This window comes from Myxine glutinosa, chromosome 3 (assembly GCF_964187855.1).
Source record: "Myxine glutinosa chromosome 3, kmMyxGlut1.1, whole genome shotgun sequence".
Taxonomy (NCBI): domain Eukaryota; kingdom Metazoa; phylum Chordata; class Myxini; order Myxiniformes; family Myxinidae; genus Myxine; species Myxine glutinosa.
The window spans coordinates 195,516,763-195,543,471 of record NC_136263.1 but is presented as its reverse complement, the minus strand read 5'-3'; the positions used below and the strand labels follow the sequence as shown (position 1 = coordinate 195,543,471).

Below are 26,709 nucleotides of genomic sequence, written 5' to 3'. Positions count from 1 at the left end.
CGCACGCAGCGCATTGGGGCTCTTTGTAAATAGGCATGTACACCGCATGTCGGGGGCCAACACCTGCCACGTGGGCCCCTGACCCCCCAGTCCGGGCCTGTTTCGGTTATAGACCGTCCTTTGTCATTGAATACTGCTCGCTCGTGAACCATCGTCATCTCCTGACTTGTTTATTTTAAATTTATTTTTCCACCTGGCCTAGTTTTCTTCCATTGTTCAGTTCTTGTATTTGTTTGAAGGAGAGGGTCATATTGTAATTGTGCTGCTTGTTTCACCTTCTCACCCAGTAGTGCATTTGGCACATTATGTCCCAAGCTCAAGGAAAACAAGAAATTCTCAAGAGCCGATAACATTGGTTGGAGAGAAATCCACAAGTCAGGCCATCAACATGGTGCAGGTTAGTGTTTATGTTTTACTTTACAACGACAAATGTTTGAAAATACATGTGATAACTAAATAAATAAGGATGCAAAGTTTATGTAATGATGTTATGAAAGGTATTTTTAAAAGTTGTTTCAAAAGCATGGATTATTTAATGTCCAAGATTATTTAATGCCCAAGATTATTTAATGCCCAAGATTTTTAATGTCCAAGATTATATTATTTAATGCCCAAGATTATTTAATGCCCAGGATTATTTAATGTCCAAGATTATTTAATGTCCAAGATTATTTAATGCCCGAGATTATTTAATGCCCGAGATTATTTAATGTCCCAGATTATTTAATGTCCAAGATTATTTAATGTCCAAGATTATTTAATTCCCAAGATTATTAAATGCCCAAGATTATTTGATGCCCAAGATTATTTAATGTCCAAGATTATTTAATGTCCCAGATTATTTAATGCCCAAGATTATTTAATGCCCAAGATTATTTAATGCCCAAGATTATTTAATGTCCAAGATTATTTAATTCCCAAGATTATTAAATGCCCAAGATTATTTGATGCCCAAGATTATTTAATGTCCAAGATTATTTAATGTCCCAGATTATTTAATGCCCAAGATTATTTAATGCCCAAGATTATTTAATGTCCAAGATTATTTAATGCCCAAGATTATTTTAATGCCCAAGATAATTACATTTCCATTGATTATTTAATGTCCATGATTATTTAGTGCCCGAGATTATTTCATGGCCAAGATTATTTAATGCCCAAGATTATTAAATGCCCAAGATTATTTAATGTCCATGATTATTTAGTGCCCGAGATTATTTCATGTCCAAGATTATTTAATTCCCAAGATTATTTCATGGCCAAGATTATTTAATGCCCAAGATTATTAAATGCCCAAGATTATTTAATGTCCAAGATTATTTAATGTCCAAGATTATTTAATGTCCAAGATTATTTAATGTCCAAGATTATTAAATGCCCAAGATTATTTGATGCCCAAGATTATTTGATGTCCAAGAATATTTAATGTCCCAGATTATTTAATGCCCAAGATTATTTAATGCCCAAGATTATTTAATGCCCAAGATTATTTTAATCCCTATCTTTATTTATGCTATCTTTATAAAAAAAACTCTCTTCCTCACTCGCCCTGCACTGCCCTCTCTCCACCTCACCCCCAGGAATACCTTTGGCTATGGCTTCCCCTTCGCTCCCACCTTTTGTTCAGATGTGTGTTGTACCGTCCACCAAACAGTGATGACTCCATCTACATCTCGCTGTCTGAGAATATGGACCAACTTCTATCTACCCATCCCAACTCTCTCTTCCTCATATGTGGTGATTTCAACTGTCACCATGCCAGTTGGCTGGGTGTGGGTACCTCTCTCACCAGCCATGGCTCTTCAGCAAAGGACTTCTGTGACTCACTGGGACTGACACAATCTGTCAATTTCCCAACCCGGATTTCAGTCAACGGAGCATCTTCTCTTCTGGACTTGGTTATGACTAACTTCCCTGAAAATGTCTGCTGCTCTTCTTCTGCTCCAATCGGCTCTTCTGATCATGTGCTTGTTAAAGTGGACATCTCTCTGACCATTCTTAGAGAGCCTCCTCAGCGGCGACGAGTCTGGCATTTCACTCAGGCCAACTGGCACGGTCTTCAAGCAGCCATCAATCATCTGGACTGGTATCCCATCTCTAATGCCTCTGACATAAATTCTTCCTGGGAATTCTTCCAAAGCAAACTGCTCTCTCTCATGCACAGATTTATCCCATCTCGTCTTCTGTTGTCATACCCTTCCTCCCGTCCATGGTACACAATCTTGTGGTGAGGCTATTGCCCAGAAACAACTTGCTTTCGTCTCCTGGAAAGCAAATCCAACGGAAGGAAATCTCATTTCCTTTCACAAAGCCCGAAACAAGTGTGTGTCCACCCTCAGGAGAGCCAGGAAACAATATCTCTCCGTTCTCAGGACCGAACTCTCTTATCTGTCTCCCTCTTCCAAATCCTGGTGGCGTCTGGTCAAATCTGTTTCTGGTGTTTGTTCCCCCTCCATCCCCTCCCTCACCCCAAATGGCCACACGGCTGACTCCGCACGTGAAAAAGCTGAATGCCTCACCTCTGTGTTTGCCTCTAAATCTTGTGTCCCAAACCCATCCCTCTCTGTACCCACCGTACCCAGTCGTACCAAGCTGCTCCTGGACTCTGTGTCCTTTCCTCCTGACAAGGTGGAAAAGTTTCTGTCAACCCTCGACTCGGTTTCTGCAACTGGACCTGACAGCATCAGCCCACGGGTCCTAAAATCCTGTTCTTCCGCTCTTTCACTCCCTCTCTCTGTTCTCTTCACCCTCTCTTTTGCTCAACGTCATCTTCCATCTGCTTGGAAATCTGCCAACATCACCGCTTTGCACAAAAAAGGTGCAAAAACAGATCCCAGCAACTACAGACCAATCAGCCTTCTCCCAATTATCAGCAAAGTCATGGAATCCATCATTGCTTCAGATATGAAATCTTTCCTCTTCTCCAATGGCTTGATCTCTGATCATCAATTTGGTTTCAGACCTGGACACTCTACTCTGGACATGCTGCTTCTGCTTTCTCAATAATGGATGGAGGTCCTCAATGCCAAACAGGAAATTAGAGCAGTCTCTCTTGACATATCACGTGCCTTCGATACGGTCTGGCACCCCGCTCTGCTCACCAAACTCTCCTCTTTTGGTATCCATGGAAATCTCCACGCATGGCTGGCAGACTTCCTCTCTAGTCGTAGTCAACGTGTGGCCCTGAATGGGTTTCTCTCATCTCCTCTTCCTGTTCAGGTTGGAGTTCCACAAGGCAGTGTGTTCTGGGCCCTGTGCTTTCTATGGTCTTCATCAATGATCTCTCTGACTCTCTTGAAAATCCTCTGTATCTCTTTGCTGATGACTCTACTCTCTGTCGCTCCATTCTTCATCCCTCAGATCGGCAGTCTGCAGCCTCCTCACTCTCTGCAGACCTGGACAAAATCACAGACTGGGCAAACAAGTGGAACATGTCTTTCAATCCTGACAAATCTCACACTCTTACGATGTCTCTCCGAAAAGACCGACTGGACAACCCTCCCATCCACTTTCTGAATAATCCTCTCCAAGAAGTTCTGTCACTCAAGCTTTTGGGTCTCACTATCTGCCATGATCTTTCCTGGGAAAACCACATTTCAAATCTGGCCTCCAAAGCCAGTCACCGACTGGGCATCCTCCGTCGTGCGAAGTCCTTCCTTGGCACAACTGATCTCCTCACCACATACAAGGCTTTCATCCGCAGCTCAATGGAATACTGCTCTCCCCTCTGGGCTGGTGCTCCTGCCTCACACCTAGCTCGTCTTCACGCTGTTGAAACCAAAGCATTCAGAATCATTGGAATCTCCCGCGATGAAGCTAACTCCAAGGGCCTCTCACTCACTCACCGCAGGCAGGTTGGTGGTCTTTCCATCTTCTACCGACTCCTCTCTGGCCTTGCCCCCCCCAGCTCTCTCTGGGCTGTGTCCCGCAAATATTCCTACAGGTCGCACAAGATCTTCCTGCAACCCTCTTATGGTCAAACTGCCAAAATCAAGACTCTCTGCTCACCTTCACTCCTTCATTCCTCTTTTCTCCCGCCTCTGGAACAAACTCCCTCACTCTCTTCAATCCCACTCCACCCTCCAGGTCTTTAAAACAGCTGTTCACCACCATCTCTTATCTTCCCCCATCCAAAACCTTGATCTTTTTACCCCTACTAATTTCACCCCAATTCTACTTTTTTGAAATACCAACTTCTGTCCTGCAAGTCCTTGGTGTCCTTGTGTTTTATACTTCTCCCTCCCCCCCCCCCCTTCCCACGCCTCCTCCCCCCAAGCCCTCTCCCTTCCACACATCTCCCTGCTCTCAAATGTTGTGTTTGTGTGCTTCCCCTTCTCTCCCCATCTTGTTTTCCGCTCCCTCTTTTTATATATTTTGTTTGTCTGGTTGATTTGTTTGTGAAGTAAATGTTAGCTCTTTCACGAGCCTCGATTCAGTATACAAAAATAATAATAATAATAAAAAATAAAAAATCCCCAAGATTATTTTAATGTCCGATATTATTTAATGTCCGATATTATTTAATGTCCAATATTATTTAATGTCCAATATTATTTCATGCCCAAGATTATTTCATGCCCAATATTATTTTAATATCCAAGATTCTTTTAATGCCCAAGATTATTTTAATGCCCAAGATTATTTAATGTACAAAATTATTTAATGGCCAAGATTATTTAATGTCCAAGATTATTTAATGTCCAAGATTATTTAATGCTCAAGAGATGAACAAACCCAAGGAGGAAAAAAAATACAAAATGGAAGCTGTACTTGTTTCGTGGGCATAGAGCTGCCTGTCCAATTACATCGGTAAGGAATAAACATATGAATTGTTAATTTTTGTAAATATTCGCCACAAGTGCATCGGCTAATGCGTGGCATACCTGGTTTTATCTGTAACTTGTAGGGAGAAGAAATGCCACGACTCTCCAATATGCAGTGTCCAAAATTTCTGCTGTTTCATGACCGTGCAAACTCTCAGGCGACTTGCAATATAAATCCGCACGCTTGCTTTCATTTTGGGGTTCAGCAAACATGAGGAACACATCCAGTCGGTACGAAGGTTAAAACTATCGTTCACCCATTTTCAAAACGAATCTCTCCGTTGGCAGGTTCAATCCAATTTTATCTGTGAACACAAAACGTCACGAGCAATGGACAACTATTGGAATGTACAAATGAAAGCAATATTATTGGTATTTTATTTTGTTTCCTGCTTGTGAAATAAAGTTTATTCATAAACTCATTCATATTGTTGTATCATCTGCATTTTAATTCCCAACTATTCCTTTATTTTTGTGATTACGCGAGACATTTGGTCTCTTTTCTAATTAAACGGAACATTCGCTCTTTTACAATTAATTAGAAGAGATTTCCAACCATTCGTTTATTTTTGTGATTACGCGAGACATTCAGTCTCTTTTATAACTAAACAGGATGTTCGCTCTTCATAAAAGATGGCGCCCATAACATGTGACCAATGATGTCATAATTATCAAAAACAATTTACATGAATAGACGCATACTATGGTGAAAATGTTATCAATTTGACCAACGGTTTTAGCTCTTACACGAGCCTCGATCTTGTATACAAAAAAAAACCCGGCTGCCGAGAAAATGAATTTCTAAAATGCAGACACGCACATACGTATGTACATACGCAAGCGATCACTTAACCTAACTTTTCGTTTCGCGAGCGCAGGGTAGTTATAAGGGAAGCAACGTTCGTCCATTATCACTATCATATGGGACATTCAGTCTCCTTTACAATGTTAAGGGAATCCCCCCTCCCCCCTCTCCCCAATCCCCCCCCCTCCCCCTCCCACGCCTCCTGCCCCCAAGCCCTCTCCCTCCCACACTTCTCCCTGCTCTCAAATGTTGTGGTTGTGTGCTTCCCCTTCTCTCCCCGTCTTGTCTTCTGCTCCCTCTTTTTGTATATTTTGTTTGTCTGGTTGATTTGTTTGTGAAATCAATGTTAGCTCTTTCACGAGCCTCGATTCAGTATACAAAAAAAAAAAAAAGTGACGTTTGGTCTTTTCTTACAATTATACGGGGCATTCAGTCTATTTTACAATTACAAGGGACATTTGGTCTCTTTTACAATTAAACGCGATACTCATTGTTTTTTACAATTATTGCAAGGGACATCCCAGATGGCAAAATATGAAACAAGACATTGGCTGGATGTCTGGCATCAGAGACTATCCTCTGCGATCTATTAACTACGATTTGTATAACTTGAAGCCAAAATTGGCAATCACGTCCAATAATCGTAGGAGTAATGCACTCAACCCTCTGGAACTGAAGCTTTTGTCGCTGGGTGAGAAGAGAAAGTCAAAAACATCTTCTATAATGGCATGATAAAATTGGATGAGTATCTCCCTGTGAGGGCCAAACTTATTTTGCTGCCACAGGAAGTAGAGGCGTTGTTCAGCTTTCCTGATAACAATATCTGTTGTGGCCCCACATTAAACTCCTGGAAATGTTGTACCTAAAAGTTTAAATTGGTCTACAATTTCGATGACTTCACAATTGATGGTAAGAGGGTCGGCTCAACTTTTCATCCTACGAAAGTCAACAACCATTTCCTTTGCAGATTTCAGCTCGAGATTATGTTTACACCTTGCCAAAAACCCATTAACTTCCTGAAGGTGTTTGAGGAAAAGTTGAGTGTCATCCTCAAAGACCACCTCAAAGGTTCATCGAAATAGTTTTCATTAAATATATATATATTTACAGCGCAAACTATCATAATGTGCACATCTGATAGTAGAGACGAGCATGTTGCCTGGCTGACATCATAGCTCGCTCCGGTGACAGTGTCAAAAATTAGTCCTTATATACCTTCATGATTTTAATAGGTGGGAGGGGAAGAAAAGATACACGTAAACCCATCCCCCACAGGTCACATAGGCAAGATCATTCTTTTGCAGGGAACGCATCCGTCCCCCTCTTATCGCAATTAAAAGACAGTCCTTTCAAGTTACATCTGTGACATTCCAAAGAGATATGCAGATTGAAAACAAGGTTTACATTCCAAGGTAATCAACCTGACAATGGTCAGTTCAACCTCCGGAGGAGTCACAGAAAATGTGCAAACGTCACGCAACTTCAGAAATGTAAAGCATTGTGTTCATTTAGATTAGTTTAGCAGGGCATGCTGATTACCAGACACCATTCGTAATGTCAGACATTCTGGCGCCAATGTATTTTCCTTACTCAAGTGAAACTTTTATATATACACAGGTTTAACATGTAACAAGATTTCCTAAATCCTATTAACATGTATTTCAACATTGTACAGATTAATTAATCATTTGGAATACATAATCTAACACTATATTTCAAATCACAATACATCACATGGTACAAATGAGTCACTTTGATGAATTCAACAGTGGAAATACATAATAACACAACTGAAGCACGCGGTACTACGCACGTGACTTGCTACCAAGGAGGAAGCGGACAACGCGGTGAGTTTATAGTTCTTTATTCCAAAGAGGTCACTGTAGCACTGGCCCGCTCCGGGCTGCGTGCCCGGTGTATATCCTGAGGCCACGCCTACCCCTCGGGCGTGGCCGCCGCCCACTTGGTGCGTGGAATGATGTCACCACGCCAGTGGGCTTTCGTGTCCGCCACACGCGCCCCCCCAGAATTCCCGCGCACCTGGAGGGCCAGTTTGCGGGGCAAACGGATGACTCGGCTGAAGCACCCTCTGGCGACCGGCGGCGTCCGGGGTGCAGGGATGCCAGGTGGGATGCCCCCGGCTGTACCCGGGATGGGTGCCGGACCAGGGGGCGGCGGGGCTGGGCGGTGCCGGGGGTCCGGCCGCAGGGGGGCGGCCCCGACGCGGGGGCCGAGCCACCGGCGGTGGGTGGTCCACGTCGAGGTGGGCCGGCTTGAGGCGGTCTATGGAGACCCGGTCAGGAGTGCCGCCGATGTCCAGGGTGAAATGTTTCACCCCGGTCTCCAGCACGCGGAAAGGCCCGTCGTATGGGGGCCGCAGTGGTGTCCGGTGGGCATCGTGCCGGACGAAGACGTACTCCGCGGTGCGAAGCTCCGGGGCGACGTGTGTAGGAGGGTGCCCGTGGTGCGCCGTCGGCACCGAGGCGAACCTCCGGGCGGTCTCCTGCAGCGCAGAATGCTCCTGCGCCGCGGACCAAGGTGCCGTGGGGTCGGGGAGGAACTCGCCCGGCACCCGCAGCTGTTGTCCAAAGACCAACTCCGCCGCGGATGCGCGCAGGTCCTCCTTGGGCGCCGTCCGGAGGCCCAGCAGGACCCAGGGGAGCCTGTCGACCCAGCCGCCGTCGCGGAGGGTGGCCCGGAGCGCGGCCTTCAACGAGCGGTGGAATCGCTCGCACAGGCCGTTGGCCTGGGGGTGGTAGGCCGTGGTTCGGTGCAGCTGGACCCCGAGCCCCCGCGCGACCGCGGCCCAGAGCTCCGAGGTGAACTGGGGGCCGCGGTCGGACGAGATGTCCGAGGGGGCGCCGAACCGGGCGACCCAGGTGGCGATGAACGCCTGCGCGACGTCTGCGCCGTCGTCGCCGCCAAAGGCACGGCCTCCGGCCACCGGGTGGTGCGGTCCACCATGGTGAGGACATGGGTGAAACCCCGCGAGGGGGGCAGATGTCCCACCAGGTCCATGTGAACGTGGTCGAACCGACGTTCCGGCACCGTAAACGGGGCCAAGGGGGCCTGGGTGTGTCGGTGCACCTTTGCGCGCTGGCACGCGAGGCACGTCCTGGCCCAGCCGCGGACGGCCTTCCGGAGGCCATGCCAGACAAACTTGTCGGCGACCAACCGCTGGGAGGCCCTCGTGCCCGGGTGGGACAGGCCGTGGATGGCGTCAAAAACCTGGCGCTGCCAGCCTGCGGGCACGATGGGGCGAGGCCACCCGAAGGAGACGTCGCAAACAAGGGCCGGGCCCGCGCCGTCGAAGGGCACCTCGGTGACGCGGAGGCCCGTGACGGCGGTCCGCAGGGCCTGGACCCCGGGGTCGGCGGCCTGGTCCGCCGCCATCCGGGCATAGTCGATGCCAAGGTGGACTGCGTGGGTGACGGCCCGGGAAAGGCAGTCGGCCACCGGGTTGTCCTTTCTCGCGACGTGTCGGATGTCCGTCGTGTACTCGGACACTGCCGCGAGGTGACGCTGTTGCCGGGCCGACCACGGCTCGGCGACCTTGCCCATCGCGAAAACCAGCGGCTTGTGGTCGACGAAGGCCATGAACGCACGGCCCTCGAGCAGACGGCGGAAGTGCCTGACCGCCAGGTGAAGCCCAAGCAACTCGCGGTCGAAGGTGCTGTAACGGCGTTCGGGCGGGCGAAGCTGCCGGCTGAAGAACGCCAGCGGTTGCCAAGCTCCATGCACCCATTGCTCGTACACCGCGTAGTCCGAGGCGTCGGAGGTGAGGGCGATCGGTGCATCGAGCGCCGGGTGCGCGAGTATGGTGGCGTTGGCCAAGGCGAGCTTCGCGCCTGAGAACGCCGCGTCCATCTGCTCGGTCCAGGTAACGTCACCTTTGCCCGGCTTCCCTCGAAGGGCCTCGTGTAAGGGGTGGGGCGCAGGAGCTGGGCGATGCGGGGCAGGAACCGATGGTAAAAGTTTACCATGCCCAGGAACTCCTGGAGCCCCTTGATCGTGCGGGGGCGCGGAAACCCCTTCACCGCCTCCACCTTGGCCGGTAGGGGGACGGCCCCGTGCCTGGTGACGCGGTGCCCCAAAAAGTCGATTTCAGCAACACCGAACCGGCACTTGGCGGGGTTCACGATCAGGCCGTGCTGGCCCAGACGTTCGAAGAGCGTGCGGAGATGGTGTAGGTGCTCTTCGTGGGACGTGCTGGTGACGAGGATGTCGTCCAGGTAGACGTACAAAAAATCCAAGCCGCGCAAGACGCTGTCCATGAGGCGCTGGAACGCCTGAGCCGCATTTTTCAAACCGAAGGGCATCCGAAGAAATTCGAAAAGCCCGAATGGCGTGATGACAGCCATCTTCGGGATGTCCTCCGGCCTGACAGGGACCTGATGGTAGCCGCGTACGAGGTCCACTTTTGAAAAGAAGGACATATTCGCCAAGCGGGCGGAAAAGTCCTGAATGTGGGGGACGGGGTAGCGGTCGGGGGTGGTGGCGTCGTTTAGGCGCCGGTAGTCCCCGCACGGTCGCCATCCCCCGCCGGGCTTGGGCACGATGTGAAGCGGGGACGCCCACGCGCTCTCGGAGCGCCGCACGATGCCGAGCCGCTCCAGCGTAGCGAACTCCGCTTTAGCTACGGCGAGCTTCGTCGGCTCGAGGCGGCGTGCCCGGGCGTAGACCGGTGGCCTGGCGGTGGGGATGTGGTGTTCCACCCCGTGCTTGACGGTCCCCGCCGAGAAGGTCGGCCGCGTGAGGGCCGGAAAACCCGCGAGGGGGCGGGCTAATTCGTCCGCTACCGGAAGCGTACAGATGAACCTGGCCGGAACGGAACCGCTCAGCAAGCTGCTCGATGAGCTGCTCAACGAGCCGGGCAGCGCACACGCGAGCGAGCTGAACGTCTCAGCCTGGACAAGCCTTCTGTGCTTTACATCGACCAGTAATCCATTAGCACATAAGAAGTCCGTGCCGAGCAGTGCCATGGGCACGTCGGCCAAAATGAACGACCAACGGAAAACCTGACCTCCAAACCGCAGGGAGAGACAGCGTTTTCCGTACGTGCGTATAGACGTACCATTGGTCGCAAGCAGCGCGGGGCCCCGGCCCGCGGTGTGCTTGTCGGACGTACCGGTAGGAACGACACTCACCTGCGCTCCCGTATCGCACAGGTAACGGCACCCGGACAGGGTGTCCGTTATGTACAGCAGGCTGTTGGAATTGCCGACGCTCACCGTTGCCACCGAGCGCCGGCTCGCCCGTTTCCCGACCTGCCGAATGAGCACGGCGGGCGACACTGCCGAGCCTCGTGGCCGAACTTGGTGTGGAAGGGACACCAGGTGGGCAGCTGCGGCGTCGGAGGCCGCGGTTTTCTTCGCGGTGGCGGCGGTGGTGGTGGTGGTGGTGGGCGGGGCGTGACGGCGGACACGAGGTGCGGTGCATCGGGGAAAGCTTCGGGAGCCTCGGGAGTGGCAACCGCGCCAAGACTCGCCTGCGTGTCCAAAGCCGCGTAGTATTTGTCGGCCTCAGCAGCGAGCGCATGGGGTTCCGTTAACGCGGAACCAGCCAAAGCGAGGCGGACTCGTGCTGGCAGCTGGCGTCGAAACAACGCCCGGAATAGAGCGTTCGGGGTTTCGTCGCCCATGAGCACCAGCATATGGTCCATATGGACCGACGGTCGCGTGTCCCCGATCTCGGGGAGGTCCAAGAGGCTATCGGCTCATGCGTCCACCGTAAGGCCGAACGTGGCGAGGAGGAGACGCTTGACCGCATCGTACTTGCCGTCGGCAGGTGGATTCCTTAGGACCGATACGACGTGGGTGGCCGTGCCGGGCCCGAGGGCGGAGACCACGTGGCAGTACATCATCCCGTCCACCGTGATGCCTCGAAGTCGGAACTGGGCTTCCGCCTGCAGGAACCAAACTTCGGCTTGTGATACCCAGAATACGGGGAGCTTGATGGAGACCGCGTTGGTAGCCATTGTTGCGGCGGTTTCGGGGAGTCAGCGACGGCTGACTCGAATGTCGGAGGTCACCAATGAAGCACGCGGTACTACGCGCGTGACTTGCTACCAAGGAGGAAGCGGCCAACGCGGTGAGTTTATAGTTCTTTATTCCAAAGAGGTCACTGTAGCACTGGCCCGCTCTGGGCTGCGCGCCCGGTGTATATCCTGAGGCCACGCCTACCCCTCGGGCATGGCTGCCGCCCACTTGGTGCGCGGAATGATGTCACCACGCCAGTGGGCTTTCGTGTCCGCCACACAACAAGAATACAGTCACGTGAAAAAGTAAGTACACCCCATGTAAAGTTTTGATTTCTATTTGACATATTTCAACATACAGCTATTTGATCTTCATTTCAACAATATTGATAGATAAAGGTGATATAATATAACAAATATCATGAAACATTTACATTTTGTAGTCCATTGTATAATTTAAATAAACATAAATGCAAATTTCGCATGTGGAAAAAGTAAGTACACCCCTACATTTATCACTACTTTAAATACCTAAAATTAGAATCAGGTGCACCAGCTCAGGTGCAAATGATTAGAACATCGTCAGAGAGGATCTTGGTGGAACCTGTCTTATTTAAACCTCAGACATTTAGTTTGGTTTGCTCTTTGTTGTTGAAGTGTGCGGCGTCACCATGCCTAGATCAAAAGAGCTCTCTGAGGCCTTCAGAAAGAAGGTTATAGATGCCTACGAGTCTGGGAAGGGATTAAAAAAAGATCTCCAAACAATTTGAAATCAATCATTCGACTGTCCGGAAGATCATCTACAAGTGGAGAAGATTCCAAACAACTGCCAACTTGTTCAGGCCAGGCCGCCCCAGCAAGTTCAGCCCGAGAGCAGACCGCAAGATGCTGAAAGAAGTCTCGAAGAACCCCAGAATGTCATCACGGGACCTACAGGTAGCTCTTGCCACTGTTGATGTCAAAGTGTACGGGTCTCCCATTAGAAAGAGGCTGTACAAATTTGAACTACATGGGAGGTGTGCCATGAGGAAACCTTTGCTGTCCAGAAAGAACATCAAGGCAAGACTAAAGTTTGCCAATGAACACCTCGGCAAAGACCAACAATTCTGGAACAATGTGCTCTGGACAGATGAGTCAAAGGTAGAGCTATTTGGCCACAGGACCAGAAGACATGTTTGGCGAAAACCAAAGACAGCATTTGACCACAAGAACCTGATACCAACTGTAAAGCATGGTGGTGGAAATATTATGGTTTGGGGCAGCTTTGCTGCATCAGGGCCTGGGCAGCTCACCATCAGGGAATCCACTATGAATTCTTCATTGTACCAGAGGGTGCTTGAGGATAATGTGTGGCCATCTGTCGGGAAGCTGAAGCTCAACCGAAGGTGGACCTCGCAACATGACAATGACCCTAAACATACCAGTAAATCCACCAAGGAATGGCTGAAAACAAAGAAATGGAGGGTTCTGGAATGGCCAAGTCAAAGCCCGGATCTAAATCCCATCGAGATGTTGTGGGGGGATTTGAAACGAGCTGTGCATGCAAGAAACCCCTCAAACATCGCACAGCTGAAAGAATTCTGCATGGAGGAGTGGGCAAAATTTTCTCCCAGTCGATGTCAGAGACTGGTAGACAGTTATAAGAAATGCCTACTTGAGGTTGTTTCTGCCAAAGGGGGCAATACCACCTATTAGAGCCAAGGGTGTACTTACTTTTTCCACATGCGAAATTTGCATTTATGTTTATTTAAATTATACAATGGACTACAAAATGTAAATGTTTCATGATATTTGTTATATTATATCACCTTTATCTATCAATATTGTTGAAATGAAGATCAAATAGCTGTATGTTGAAATATGTTGGAAAAGTCAAAACTTTACATGGGGTGTACTTACTTTTTCACATGACTGTATCTATGCCTATGTCCCCTTATTTTACAAATTAATTTATCATTGCTTGGTTTGTAAGGAACCATGACATTGTTTCTGTAAGAGCACAACAGTGCACGATTTCTATCTTGAGTTGGTGAGAAATAAAATAATTTGGTCAAGGTGCCAGCGATAATTCACCTACTCTCTCTTCTCAGAAAACTCCGTAGAATAATTATTTTGCTTTTATTTCCTCCGACATAGGTATTCTGACTCATCAGAATTCATGACAATACCCTTGATGGTTGTGTCATCAGCAAACTTCACGAGCTGCCCAAACTCATGATGAGACACCCAATCATTGGTGAAAAGGGAATAGAGAAGAGGTGACAGCACGCACTCTTGTGAAGCACTAGTATTTAAGACAAAAGCCTGGTGTTGGCTTAACGGGTAAGGTGGCTGGCTTGGGCATTGCATCAGCGGCACAGCCGTGCCCCCAGAAAATGATGTGGCCAAGCAGCCACAGGCTGAATACGAGTAAATAAATAAAATAATTCAAGACAATAGTCTTGGACAATTTGTTGTTTAATTTTGCTGTTTGTGATTGGTTGAGGAGAAAATCCAAAAGCAAATTGAGGGGGGAAGGCCAAGGAGCTGGATTTTATTTAAAAGTTTCTCAGTGACAATGGTATTCAATACAGAACTAAAATCAATAAAAAGAATACATGCATTACTGTTTGAAAATTCAAGATGCTGAAGAACAAAATGAAGACAAAGGCAACAGAATAATCAACAGAATTATTTTCCCGATAGGCAAAATGAAAAGGATCAAGCCTACAGGTAGTGATAGACTTACAGTGCCCTCAGAAAGTATTCACACCCATTGACTTTTTCACATTTTGTTGTGTTACAGCCTGAATTTAAAATGGATTAAATTGAGAATTTTGTCACTCATCTACGCATAATACCCCATAATGTCGATGTGGAATTCTTTTTTAGAAATATTTACAAAATAATTAAAAATGAAATACAGAAATATCTTATTTACATAAGTATTCAGCCCCCTGAGTCAATACTTCATAGAAGCACTTTTGGCAGCGATTACAGCTTCGAGTCTTCTTGGGTTTGTCTGTATCAACTTTGCATATCTGGATTTTGGGAGTTTCTCCCATTCTTCCTTGCTTGTTTGCTCAAGCTCTGTCAAATTGGATGAGGAGCGTCAGTGAACAGCAATCTTCAAGTCTTTCCACAGATTCTCAGTGGGATTCAAGTTTGGGCTTTGGATGGGCCACTCAAGGACTTTCACGTTCTTGTTCGGAAGCAATTCCAGTGATGCTTTTGCTGTATGCTTGGAGTCATTTTCCTGTTGGAACATAAATCTTCGCCACAGTCTGAGGTCTTTTTCACTCTGAAGCAGGTTCCTTTCAAGTATTTAGCTCCATTCATTGCTCCCTCTATCCTTACACGTCTCCATTCCCTGCTGCTGAAAAGCATCCCCATAGCATGATGCTGCGACCACCGTGCTTCACTGTAGGGATGATGTTAAATGGGTGATGAGCAGTGCTTGGTTTCCACCAGACATAGCACTTTGCATTCAGACCAAAGAGTTCAATTTTCATCTCATCAGACCACAGAATATTTTCCCTCATGTTCTCATGTTTTCCGAACCCTAACCCTAACCCTAACAGCTCTAGGAAGAGTCTGGCTCATTCCATATTCATTCCATTTCCTAATGATGGAGCTCACTGTGCTCTTGGGAACTTTCAACACTCCAGAAATTGTTTTAAACCCTTCCCCAGATCTAGGCCTCCTCACAATTCTATCTCAGAGTTCTACAGACAGTTATTTGGACTTCATGGTGGAGTTTCTGCTCTGACATGCACTGTCAACTGGGACTTTATATTGAAAGGTGTGTTTCTTTCCACATAATGTCCAATCAATTGAATTGGCCACAGATTGACTCCAATGAAGTTGTAGAGACATCTCAAGGATGATGAAAGGAAATTGGATGCACCTGAGCTCAATTTGGAGTGTTATAGTGAAGGGGTTGAATACTTAGTAACTCGAGACAATTCAGCATTGTATTTTTAAATGATTTGTAAAAAATTCTAAGAAAAATTTTCCACTTTGACATTATCTTACTATAATTCACCAAATGTCTGTCTGTCCGTTAGAAGGTACCGTAAAAACTGCTGAACCGAACGCAAAGATATTTTGGGTGGATAATCCTGGGATCCCCAGGAGTAAAATAGGCTATTTAGTTTTCCCAATTTCAGCTTTAGTCTCAAGCATTCTCAGGTTTGGACTCCCGCATAACATTCGCGTTTGCATGACGTTCATTGTGACGTCTTCTTTCGTCGAGAAACGGTACCCGCCCTAGGGGCGGGGCTTCAATTGGGAGGCCCAAATGAAAAGGCTAAATATCGAAAATTGAAGGCTTTTTTTCTTTTAAACGATTTATATAAACATCCGTTAAATCTCGATCGGTGCAGTCGTTTGTGCGTCACCCGGGAAAATAACGTCATGCGGGAGCAAGTATCAGCAGGATGTGGCAGTGTGGGAGTCCACGTTTGCACCGATCGCTGCACCGTGTGCCGCACAAACAGCTGCACCGATCGCTGCACCGTGTGCCGCACAATCGACTGCACCGATCGCTGCACAGCTGCATCGATCAGATGTGGCATGAAGGAGGATCTGCACTCGGCATGAAGGAGGATCAGATCTAACAGATCGCTGTCTCCATCGATCTTGCCAAGGCGGTAACACCTTTTCCTTTCACCTTTTCCTTTTAACAGTTAAAAATCCTTTTAACTGTGGATTTGGTACAGTTACACGTTTTGGGAATTTGGTACATGTATCGGGAGTACATACGACACAGCGATTGTGAACACGATTATCGATCACGATTCACGATCATGATCATCACGATCATAGTGTATCGATCACAATTTGAAACACGATGGAATAATATTTACTGATATGAACAGTGATGTGGCTTTTATTGAAATTCTAAAGATACTGTTTAGATTTTGATGATTTGCGTGTGATATGATTCAACGGATGTTTATATGAATCGTTTAAAATAAAAAAGCCTTCAATTTCTGATATTTTGCCATCGCCATATGCAGATTCGCCATGGACCCACGATCGATGTTTCGCTACGTGAACGTACCCGTTTGTTTGCGAACAGGTACGTTTTTCATGGAAGTCCTTCACGATCTTGCTGTCCATGTCTGACGTGCGACTGAAGGTGCTACAGGAATGTGGAATTTATTGGTTTCATGCTTTAGCATTCACCGTATCTGCATTGCCTGTTTGCTACTGGCCTCCCACCCGTGCATAGCACGGGTATTTCTCTAGTTGGGTATTATGTGTAGATCAGTGACAAAAAACTCAATTTAATCCATTTTAAGTTCAGGCTGTAAAACAACAAAATGTGAAAAACGTCAAGGGGTGTGAATACTTTCTGAAACCACTGTACCAAATGAGAACCAAATGCTCAAACACCTTCATCACCATTGATGTGACAAAGGAAGGGATGTTTGGTCTTTTTATCAATGAAACAGGAAAAACAGGAAAACAGGAAAAAAGGACGGTTTTTCGAAGCTGTTCCACGATCTTCACGCACGCTCGAAGTTAAGTAATTGTCACATTTGTATTTTTGTCGAAACTGTATTTATCTTACGTGTGTGTACCTTTTGCGTGTCCCTCGGAAGATTTATCGGTGTTAATCTTTCATACCTGTAAAAAATAGTCGAGTATTTCGTGCCATGCGGCCATGCGGCCTAGTTGTTGAAGCTTCCGCCCTTGAGGCCTGGTTCTCTCCGGGCATCCAAAGCGGTTATTTTTTCATTCGTGTTTGTCAAATTTCAACTCGTTATTTTATCGTCCATGCATTATTGTTTGATTTATAGTTAGTTTTGGTTTGAATTTCCTGTAACTCGTAATTAATTAATCGTGTTCTGCTCCTCGTGTGTGGCCTTGTAGTTGTACCCCCGTCGGTGTTTGTTAACTTAAGCGTGTTTTGCTTGGCTCTTAGTTTTTTCCCTTCTACCCCGAACATAATACTCTGTCTAACGTTCAAAATCCCCACCACCCCACCCCCCAAAAAAAACAAAAAAAACAACCAAAAACATTTATTTTCCTTTCTCCACGTGGTGCTGTTGTCTCATCCTGTATTTTCTGTCCAGGTGTGCTTTTGCCCCGCCCCCATTATCTCCTTGCCATCCACCTTTTGCCCTGTTCACGTGACTCGTGGTGGTCCCTCTTGGCTCTCCCCCCGTTGGTATTTTGTGCATATAGGATTGTTCACGGTTCTGTTTAAATATTATTTAAATATGTTTAACCTTTCCCCTTCAGTGTTTTATTCAGTGGTATATTACAACACGCTGTTTTTCTTCCTATTTAAAAGGCTTTTCTCAATTTCCTCTCCAACTCATTCCACTTCAAAAAAAAGAAATTCAAAATCTTATACGTCTCCCTCACTACATGGTCTAAATTCACATTCATTCCATCCCTCCTCCATCGTTCTGAATCGGATTGCTAACTTGAAAATCACAACAAACCCAATTTGTTATCAATGTTCGTCTTTCATTAATCATCCACTTTCTAAACTCCCCTCTTGCCCCTCCCATCCAAATCCCCCCCCTTGCACCTACACTCCTAAACTCCCCCCTTGCCCCTCCACTCTTAAACTCCCCCCTTGCCCCTCCACTCCTGAACTCCCCCCTTGCCCTTCCCCTCCTAAACTCCCCCCTTGCCCCTCCCCTCCAAATCCCCCCCTTGCCCCTCCACTCCTGAACTCCCCCCTTGCCCTTCCCCTCCTAAACTCCCCCCTTGCCCCTCCCCTCCAAATCCCCCCCCCCTTTCCCCTACACTCCTAAACTCCCCCCCTGCCCCTCCACTTCTAAACTTCCCCCTTGCCCCTTCCCTCCTAAACTCCCCCCTTACCCCTCCCCTCCTAAACTCCCCCCTCACTCCTCCCCTTCAAAACTCCCCCCCAACCCCTCCCATTCAAATCTCCCCCCATACCATTCCTCTCCAATTCTCCCTCCTCCCCCCTCCTCCCCAAAGCTGCCTCCTCCCCACTTCGTCTCCCTTCTATCTCATACCTCCACCCCCCCCCCCCAACCTTCTACTTTCCTCTGCCCCCCCTCAAACAACCCCTCACTGTGCCGCATCCCTTCACCATCAAACCTTTCATCCTCCTCATCCTTCCCTTTCTTGGACCTCTTCTGCAATCTCTGACACACTATCAACTGCTCTCCCTACCTCCCCCTCTCATCCTTCATCTTACCCTACTCCTCCCCTCCCCTGTCCTGTACCTGATGCTCCCCCTCTCTCTTCATTAACGGTATGGACCTCAAACATCTGGGGCCTTCGCTCAAACCTGACTGATCTCTCCATACAGGTTGCTTCTGACAATCCAGACTTGATCTGCTTCACAGAGACTTTCCTCCTTCAAGATGTCTCTGATTCCTTAATATCTCTTCCTGGTTACTCCCTCCTCCGGTATGATAGATCTGAGCCTCGTCCTGGTGGTGGGGTGGCTATCTTTATCAAAAACTCTCTTCCTCACTCTCCTTGCACTGCCCTCTCTCCTCCTCACCCCCAGGAGTATCTCTGGCTACGGCTTCCTCTCCGCTCCCACCTTTTGTTCATATGTGTTCTGTACCGTCCCCCAAACAGTGATGACTCCATCTACATTTCACTGTCTGACAACATGGACCAACTTCTATCCACTCATCCCAACTCTCTCTTCCTCATATGTGGTGACTTCAACTGTCATCATGCCACCTGGTTGGGTGTGGGTTCCTCTCTCACCAGTCATGGCACCTCAGTAAAGGACTTCTGTGACTCACTGGGATTGACACAATCTGTCAATTTCCCGACCCGGATCTCAGCCAATGGAGTATCTTCTCTTCTAGACTTGGTTCTTCTCTTCTAGACTGATTTCCAAGCAGATGGCAGTTGACCTTGATGATGGCAGTTGAACCAATCGGTTCTTCTGATCATGTGCTTGTCAAAGTGGACATCTCTCTGGTCATTCTCAGAGAGCCTCCTCAGCGTCAATGAGTCTGGCATTTCACTCAGGCCGACTGGGACGGTCTTCAAGCAGCCATCAATCGTTTGGATTGGTCTCCCATCTCCACTGCCTCTGACATCAATTCTTCCTGGGAATTCTTCCAAAGCAAACTGATCTCTCTCATGCACAGATTTATCCCATCTCGCCTTCAGTTGTCTTACCCTTCCTCCCGTCCATGGTACACTGAATCTTGTGGTGAGGCAGTTGCCCTGAAACAACTTGCCTTTGCCTCTTGGAAGGCTAATCCAACTGAAGGCAATCTCAGTTCCTTCCACCAAGCTCGGAACAAGTGTGTGTCTACCCTCAGGAGTGCCAGGAAGCACTATCTCTCCTCACTCAAGAATGAACTCTCAAACCTGTCTCCTTCCTCCAAATCCTGGTGGCGTCTGGTCAAATCCGTTTCTGGTGTTTGTTCCCCCTCCATCCCCTCCCTTACCTCAAATGGCCACACAGTTGACATCGCACGTGACAAAGCCGAATGCCTCAACTCTGTGTTTGCCTCAAAATCCTTAGTCCCAAACCCATCTCTGTCTGTTCCCACCTTTCCCAGTCGAACCCAACTGCTCCTGGACTCTGTGTGCTTCTCTCGTGACAAGGTGGAGGAGTTTTTGTCAAACCTCGACTCTGATTCTACAACTGGACCAGACGGCATCAGCCCACGGGTCCTAAAATCCTGTTCTGCCGCTCTATCTCACCCTCTCTCTGTTCTTTTCACCCTATCTTTTGCTCAACGTCATCTGCCAGCATCCTGGAAATCAGCAAACATTACCGCTTTACACAAAAAGGTGCAAAAACAGATCCTTGCAACTACAGACCAATCAGCCTGCTCCCAATTATCAGCAAAGTCATGGAATCCATCATTGCTTTGGATATGAAATCTTTCCTCTTCTCCAATGGCTTGATCTCTGATCATCAATTTGGTTTCAGACCAGGTCACTCTACTCTGGACATGCTGCTTCTGCTCTCTCAACAATGGATGGAGGTCCTCAATGCCAAACAGGAAATCAGAGCTGTCTCCCTTGACATAGCACATGCCTTCGATACGGTCTGGCACCCAGCTCTGCTCACCAAACTCTCCTCCTATGGTATCCATGGAAATCTCCATGCATGGCTTGCGGACTTCCTCTCTGGTCGTAGTCAACTTGTGGCCCTGAATGGATTTCTCTCATCTCCCCTTCCTGTTCAGGCTGGAGTTCCCCAAGGCAGTGTGCTGGGCCCTGTGCTTTTTCTGGTCTTTATCAATGATCTCTCTGGAAAATCCTCTCTATCTCTTTGCTGATGACTCCACTCTCTGCCGCTCCATTCCTCTTCCCTCAGATCGGCAGTCTGCAGCCTCCTCACTCTCTGAAGACCTGGACAAAATCACAGACTGGTCAAACAAGTGGAACATGTCTTTCAATCCTGACAAATCTCACACTCTTACTATGTCTCTCCAAAAAGATCGACTGGACAACCCTCCCATCTACTTTCTCAACAATCCTCTCCAAGAAGTTCTGTCGCTCAAGCTTTTGGGTCTCACTATCTGCCATGATCTTTCTTGGGAAAACCACATTTCAAAGCTGGCCTCCAAAGCCAGTCGCCGACTGGGCATCCTCCGTCGTGCGAAGTCCTTCCTAGGCACACCTGAGCTCCTCACCACATACAAGGCTTTCATCCGCAGCTCAATGGAATACTGTTCTCCCCTATGGGCCGGTGCTCCAGCCTCACACCTAGCTCGGCTTCACGCTGTTGAATCCAAAGCTTTCAGAATCTCCCGCGATGAAGCTATCTCTGAGGGCCTTTCACTCACTCACCGCAGGCAGGTAGGTGGTCTTTCTGTCTTCTACCGACTCCTCTCCGGCCTTGCTCCCCCAGCTCTGTCTGTGCTCTGTCCCCCAAATATTCCTACAGGTTGCACAAGATCGGCCTGCAACCCTCTTGTGGTTAAACTGCCAAAATCAAGACTCTCTGCTCACCTTCACTCTTTCATTCCTCTTTTCTCCCGCCTCTGGAACAAACTCCCACACTCCCTTCAATCCCACTCCTCCCTCCAGATCTTTAAAACAGCTGTTCGCCACTATCTCTTATCTTCCCCCATCCAAAACCTTGATCTTTTCTACCCCCACTAATTCACCCCAGATCCACCTTGTTTGAAATCCCAACTTTTTCCTGGAAGTCCTGGCAGTGTCCATATGTTTTATACCTCTCCCACCACCCCCCCCCCCCTTCCCATGCCTCCGCCCCAAAGCCCTCTCCCTCCCACAGATCTCTCCATGTCTCCATGTCTCTCGGTCCCTGCTCTCAAATGTTTTGTTTGTGTCCTTCCCCCTCTCTCCCCATCTTGTCTACCGCTCCCGATGTTATTTGTTTTATGTGTCGGTTTGTCTCTTTGTCTTTCTGTGTGATTAATGTTCGCTCTTTCACGAGCCTCGATCTTGTGTACAAAAAAAAAACCAAAAAAAAAAAACAGGACATTCACTCTTTTTTATCAATGAAACATGACATTCTCGCTCTTTTACAATTAAACAGGACATTCTCCCTCTTTTACAATTAAACAGGACATTCTCTCTCTTTTACAATAAAACAGGACATTCTCTCTCTTTTAGAATTAAACAGGACATTCTGTCTCTTTTACAATTAAACAGGACATTCTGTGTCTTTTACAATTAAAGAGGACATTCTCTCTCTTTTACAATTAAACAGGACATTCTCTCTCTTTTACAATTAAACAGGACATTCTCTCTCTTTTACAATTAAACAGGACATTCTCTCTCTTTTACAATTAAACAGGACATTCTCTCTCTTTTACAATTAAACAGGACATTCTCTCTGTTTTACAATTAAACAGGATTTTCGCTCTCTTTTACAATTAAACAGGACTTTCTCTCTCTTTTACAATAAAACAGGACATTCTCTCTCTTTTACAATTAAACAGGACATTCGCTCTCTTTTACAATTAAACAGGACATTCTCTCTCTTTTACAATTAAACAGGACATTCGCTCTCTTTTACAATTAAACAGGACATTCTCTCTCTTTTACAATTAAACAGGACATTCTGTCTCTTTTACAATTAAACAGGACATTCTCTCTCTTTTACAATTAAACAGTACATTCTGTCTCTTTTACAATTAAACAGGACATTCTCTCTCTTTTACAATTAAACAGGACATTCGCTCTCTTTTACAATTAAACAGGACATTCGCTCTCTTTTACAATTAAACAGGACATTCTGTCTCTTTTACAATTAAACAGGACATTCTCTCTCTTTTACAATTAAACAGGACATTCTCTCTCTTTTACAATTAAACAGGACATTCTCTCTCTTTTACAATTAAACAGGACATTCGCTCTCTTTTACAATTAAACAGGACATTCGCTCTCTTTTACAATTAAACAGGACATTCTCTCTCTTTTACAATTAAACAGGACATTCTCTCTCTTTTACAATTAAACAGGACATTCTCTCTCTTTTACAATTAAACAGGACATTCGCTCTCTTTTACAATTCAACAGTACATTCTCTCTCTTTTACAATTAAACAGGACATTCACTCTCTTTTACAATTAAACAGGACATTCTCTCTCTTTTACAATTAAACAGGACATTCTCTCTCTTTTACAATTAAAATAGGACATTCTCTCTCTTTTTCAATAAAACAGGACATTCTCTCTCTTTTACAATAAAACAGGACATTCTCTCTCTTTTACAATTAAACAGGACATTCTCTCTCTTTTACAATTAAACAGGACATTCTCTCTCTTTTACAATTAAACAGGACATTCTCTCTCTTTTACAATTAAACAGGACATTCTCTCTCTTTTACAATTAAACAGGACATTCTCTCTCTTTTACAATTAAACAGGACATTCTCTCTCTTTTACAATTAAACAGGACATTCTCTCTCTTTTACAATTAAACAGGACATTCTCTCTCTTTTTCAATAAAACAGGACATTCTCTCTCTTTTACAATAAAACAGGACATTCTCTCTCTTTTACAATTAAACAGGACATTCTCTCTCTTTTACAATTAAACAGGACATTCTCTCTCTTTTACAATTAAACAGGACATTCTCTCTCTTTTACAATTAAACAGGACATTCTCTCTCTTTTACAATTAAACAGGACATTCTCTCTCTTTTACAATTAAACAGGACATTCTCTCTCTTTTACAATTAAACAGGACATTCTCTCTCTTTTACAATTAAACAGGACATTCTCTCTCTTTTACAATTAAACAGGACTTTCGCTCTCTTTTACAATTAAACAGGACATTCTCTCTCTTTTACAATTAAACAGGACATTCTCTCTCTTTTACAATTAAACAGGACATTCTCTCTCTTTTACAATTAAACAGGACATTCTCTCTCTTTTACAATTAAACAGGACATTCTCTCTCTTTTACAATTAAACAGGACATTCTCTCTCTTTTACAATTAAACAGGACATTCTCTCTCTTTTACAATTAAACAGGACATTCTCTCTCTTTTACAATTAAACAGGACATTCTCTCTCTTTTACAATAAAACAGGACATTCTCTCTCTTTTACAATTAAACAGGACATTCTCTCTCTTTTACAATAAAACAGGACATTCTCTCTCTTTTACAATTAAACAGGACATTCTCTCTCTTTTACAATTAAACAGTACATTCTCTCTCTTTTACAATTAAACAGGACATTCTCTCTCTTTTACAATTAAACAGGACATTCTCTCTCTTTTACAATTAAACAGGACATTCTCTCTCTTTTACAATTAAACAGGACATTCTCTCTCTTTTACAATTAAACAGGACATTCTCTCTCTTTTACAATTAAACAGGACATTCTCTCTCTTTTACAATTAAACAGGATATTCACTCTCTTTTACAATTAAACAGGACATTCTCTCTCTTTTACAATTAAACAGGACATTCTCTCTCTTTTACAATTAAACAGGACATTCTCTCTCTTTTACAATTAAACAGGACATTCACTCTCTTTTACAATTAAACAGGACATTCTCTCTCTTTTACAATTAAACAGGACATTCTCTCTCTTGTACAATTAAACAGGACATTCTCTCTCTTTTACAATGAAACAGGACATTCTCTCTCTTTTACAATTAAACAGGACATTCTCTCTCTTTTTCAATAAAACAGGACATTCTCTCTTGTTTACAATTAAACAGGACATTCTCTCTCTTTTACAATTAAACAGGACATTCTCTCTCTTTTTCAATAAAACAGGACATTCTCTCTCTTTTACAATTAAACAGGACATTCTCTCTCTTTTACAATTAAACAGGACATTCTCTCTCTTTTACAATTAAACAGGACATTCTCTCTCTTTTACAATTAAACAGGACATTCTCTCTCTTTTACAATTAAACAGGACATTCTCTCTCTTTTACAATTAAACAGGACATTCTCTCTCTTTTACAATTAAACAGGACATTCTCTCTCTTTTACAATTAAACAGGACATTCGCTCTCTTTTACAATTAAACAGGACATTCTCTCTCTTTTACAATTAAACAGGACATTCTCTCTCTTTTACAATTAAACAGGACATTCTCTCTCTTTTACAATTAAACAGGACATTCGCTCTCTTTTACAATTAAACAGTACATTCTCTCTCTTTTACAATTAAACAGGACATTCGCTCTCTTTTACAATTAAACAGGACATTCTCTCTCTTTTACAATTAAACAGGACATTCTCTCTCTTTTACAATTAAACAGGACATTCTCTCTCTTTTACAATTAAACAGGACATTCTCTCTCTTTTACAATTAAACAGGACATTCGCTCTCTTTTACAATTAAACAGTACATTCTCTCTCTTTTACAATTAAACAGTACATTCTCTCTCTTTTTCAATAAAACAGGACATTCTCTCTCTTTTACAATTAAACAGGACATTCTCTCTCTTTTACAATTAAACAGGACATTCTCTCTCTTTTACAATTAAACAGGACATTCTCTCTCTTTTACAATTAAACAGGACATTCTCTCTCTTTTACAATTAAACAGGACATTCTCTCTCTTTTACAATTAAACAGGACATTCACTCTCTTTTACAATTAAACAGGACATTCTCTCTCTTTTACAATTAAACAGGACATTCTCTCTCTTTTACAATTAAACAGGACATTCTCTCTCTTTTACAATTAAACAGGACATTCTCTCTCTTTTACAATTAAACAGGACATTCTCTCTCTTTTACAATTAAACAGGACATTCTCTCTCTTTTACAATTAAACAGGACATTCTCTCTCTTTTACAATTAAACAGGACTTTCGCTCTCTTTTACAATTAAACAGGACATTCTCTCTCTTTTACAATTAAACAGGACATTCTCTCTCTTTTACAATTAAACAGGACATTCTCTCTCTTTTACAATTAAACAGGACATTCTCTCTCTTTTACAATTAAACAGGACATTCTCTCTCTTTTACAATTAAACAGGACATTCTCTCTCTTTTACAATTAAACAGGACATTCTCTCTCTTTTACAATTAAACAGGACATTCTCTCTCTTTTACAATTAAACAGGACTTTCGCTCTCTTTTACAATTAAACAGGACATTCTCTCTCTTTTACAATTAAACAGGACATTCTCTCTCTTTTACAATTAAACAGGACATTCTCTCTCTTTTACAATTAAACAGGACATTCTCTCTCTTTTACAATTAAACAGGACATTCTCTCTCTTTTACAATTAAACAGGACATTCTCTCTCTTTTACAATTAAACAGGACATTCTCTCTCTTTTACAATTAAACAGGACATTCTCTCTCTTTTACAATTAAACAGGACATTTTCTCTCTTTTACAATTAAACAGGACATTCTCTCTCTTTTACAATTAAACAGGACATTCTCTCTCTTTTACAATTAAACAGGACATTCTCTCTCTTTTACAATTAAACAGGACATTCTCTCTCTTTTACAATTAAACAGGACATTCTCTCTCTTTTACAATTAAACAGGACATTCTCTCTCTTTTACAATTAAACAGGACATTCTCTCTCTTTTACAATAAAACAGGACATTCTCTCTCTTTTACAATAAAACAGGACATTCTCTCTCTTTTACAATAAAACAGGACATTCTCTCTCTTTTACAATAAAACAGGACATTCTCTCTCTTTTACAATTAAACAGGACATTCTCTCTCTTTTACAATTAAAC

General features: G+C 45.0%; 1 protein-coding gene across 13 annotated transcripts in view; it reads left to right on the top strand.

The window, feature by feature from the left end:
- MCPH1 (microcephalin 1) overlaps positions 1-26,709 on the top strand; it is a 243,684-nt gene that overhangs the window by 42,830 nt on the left and 174,145 nt on the right. For 5 of the 13 annotated variants that reach the window (XM_078774940.1, XM_068109554.2, XM_078774942.1 and 2 more), the window contains 2 exons: positions 288-397; positions 4,907-5,245. In XM_078774940.1, coding sequence (XP_078631066.1) covers positions 288-397; positions 4,907-5,038 — 242 coding nt within the window. In that variant the 3' untranslated portion in view covers positions 5,039-5,245. Of the gene's footprint in view, positions 1-287; positions 398-4,906; positions 5,246-26,709 lie in introns of those variants that run through there. The other 8 variants (XM_068109556.2, XM_078774938.1, XM_078774939.1 and 5 more) reach the window with 3 other exon arrangements.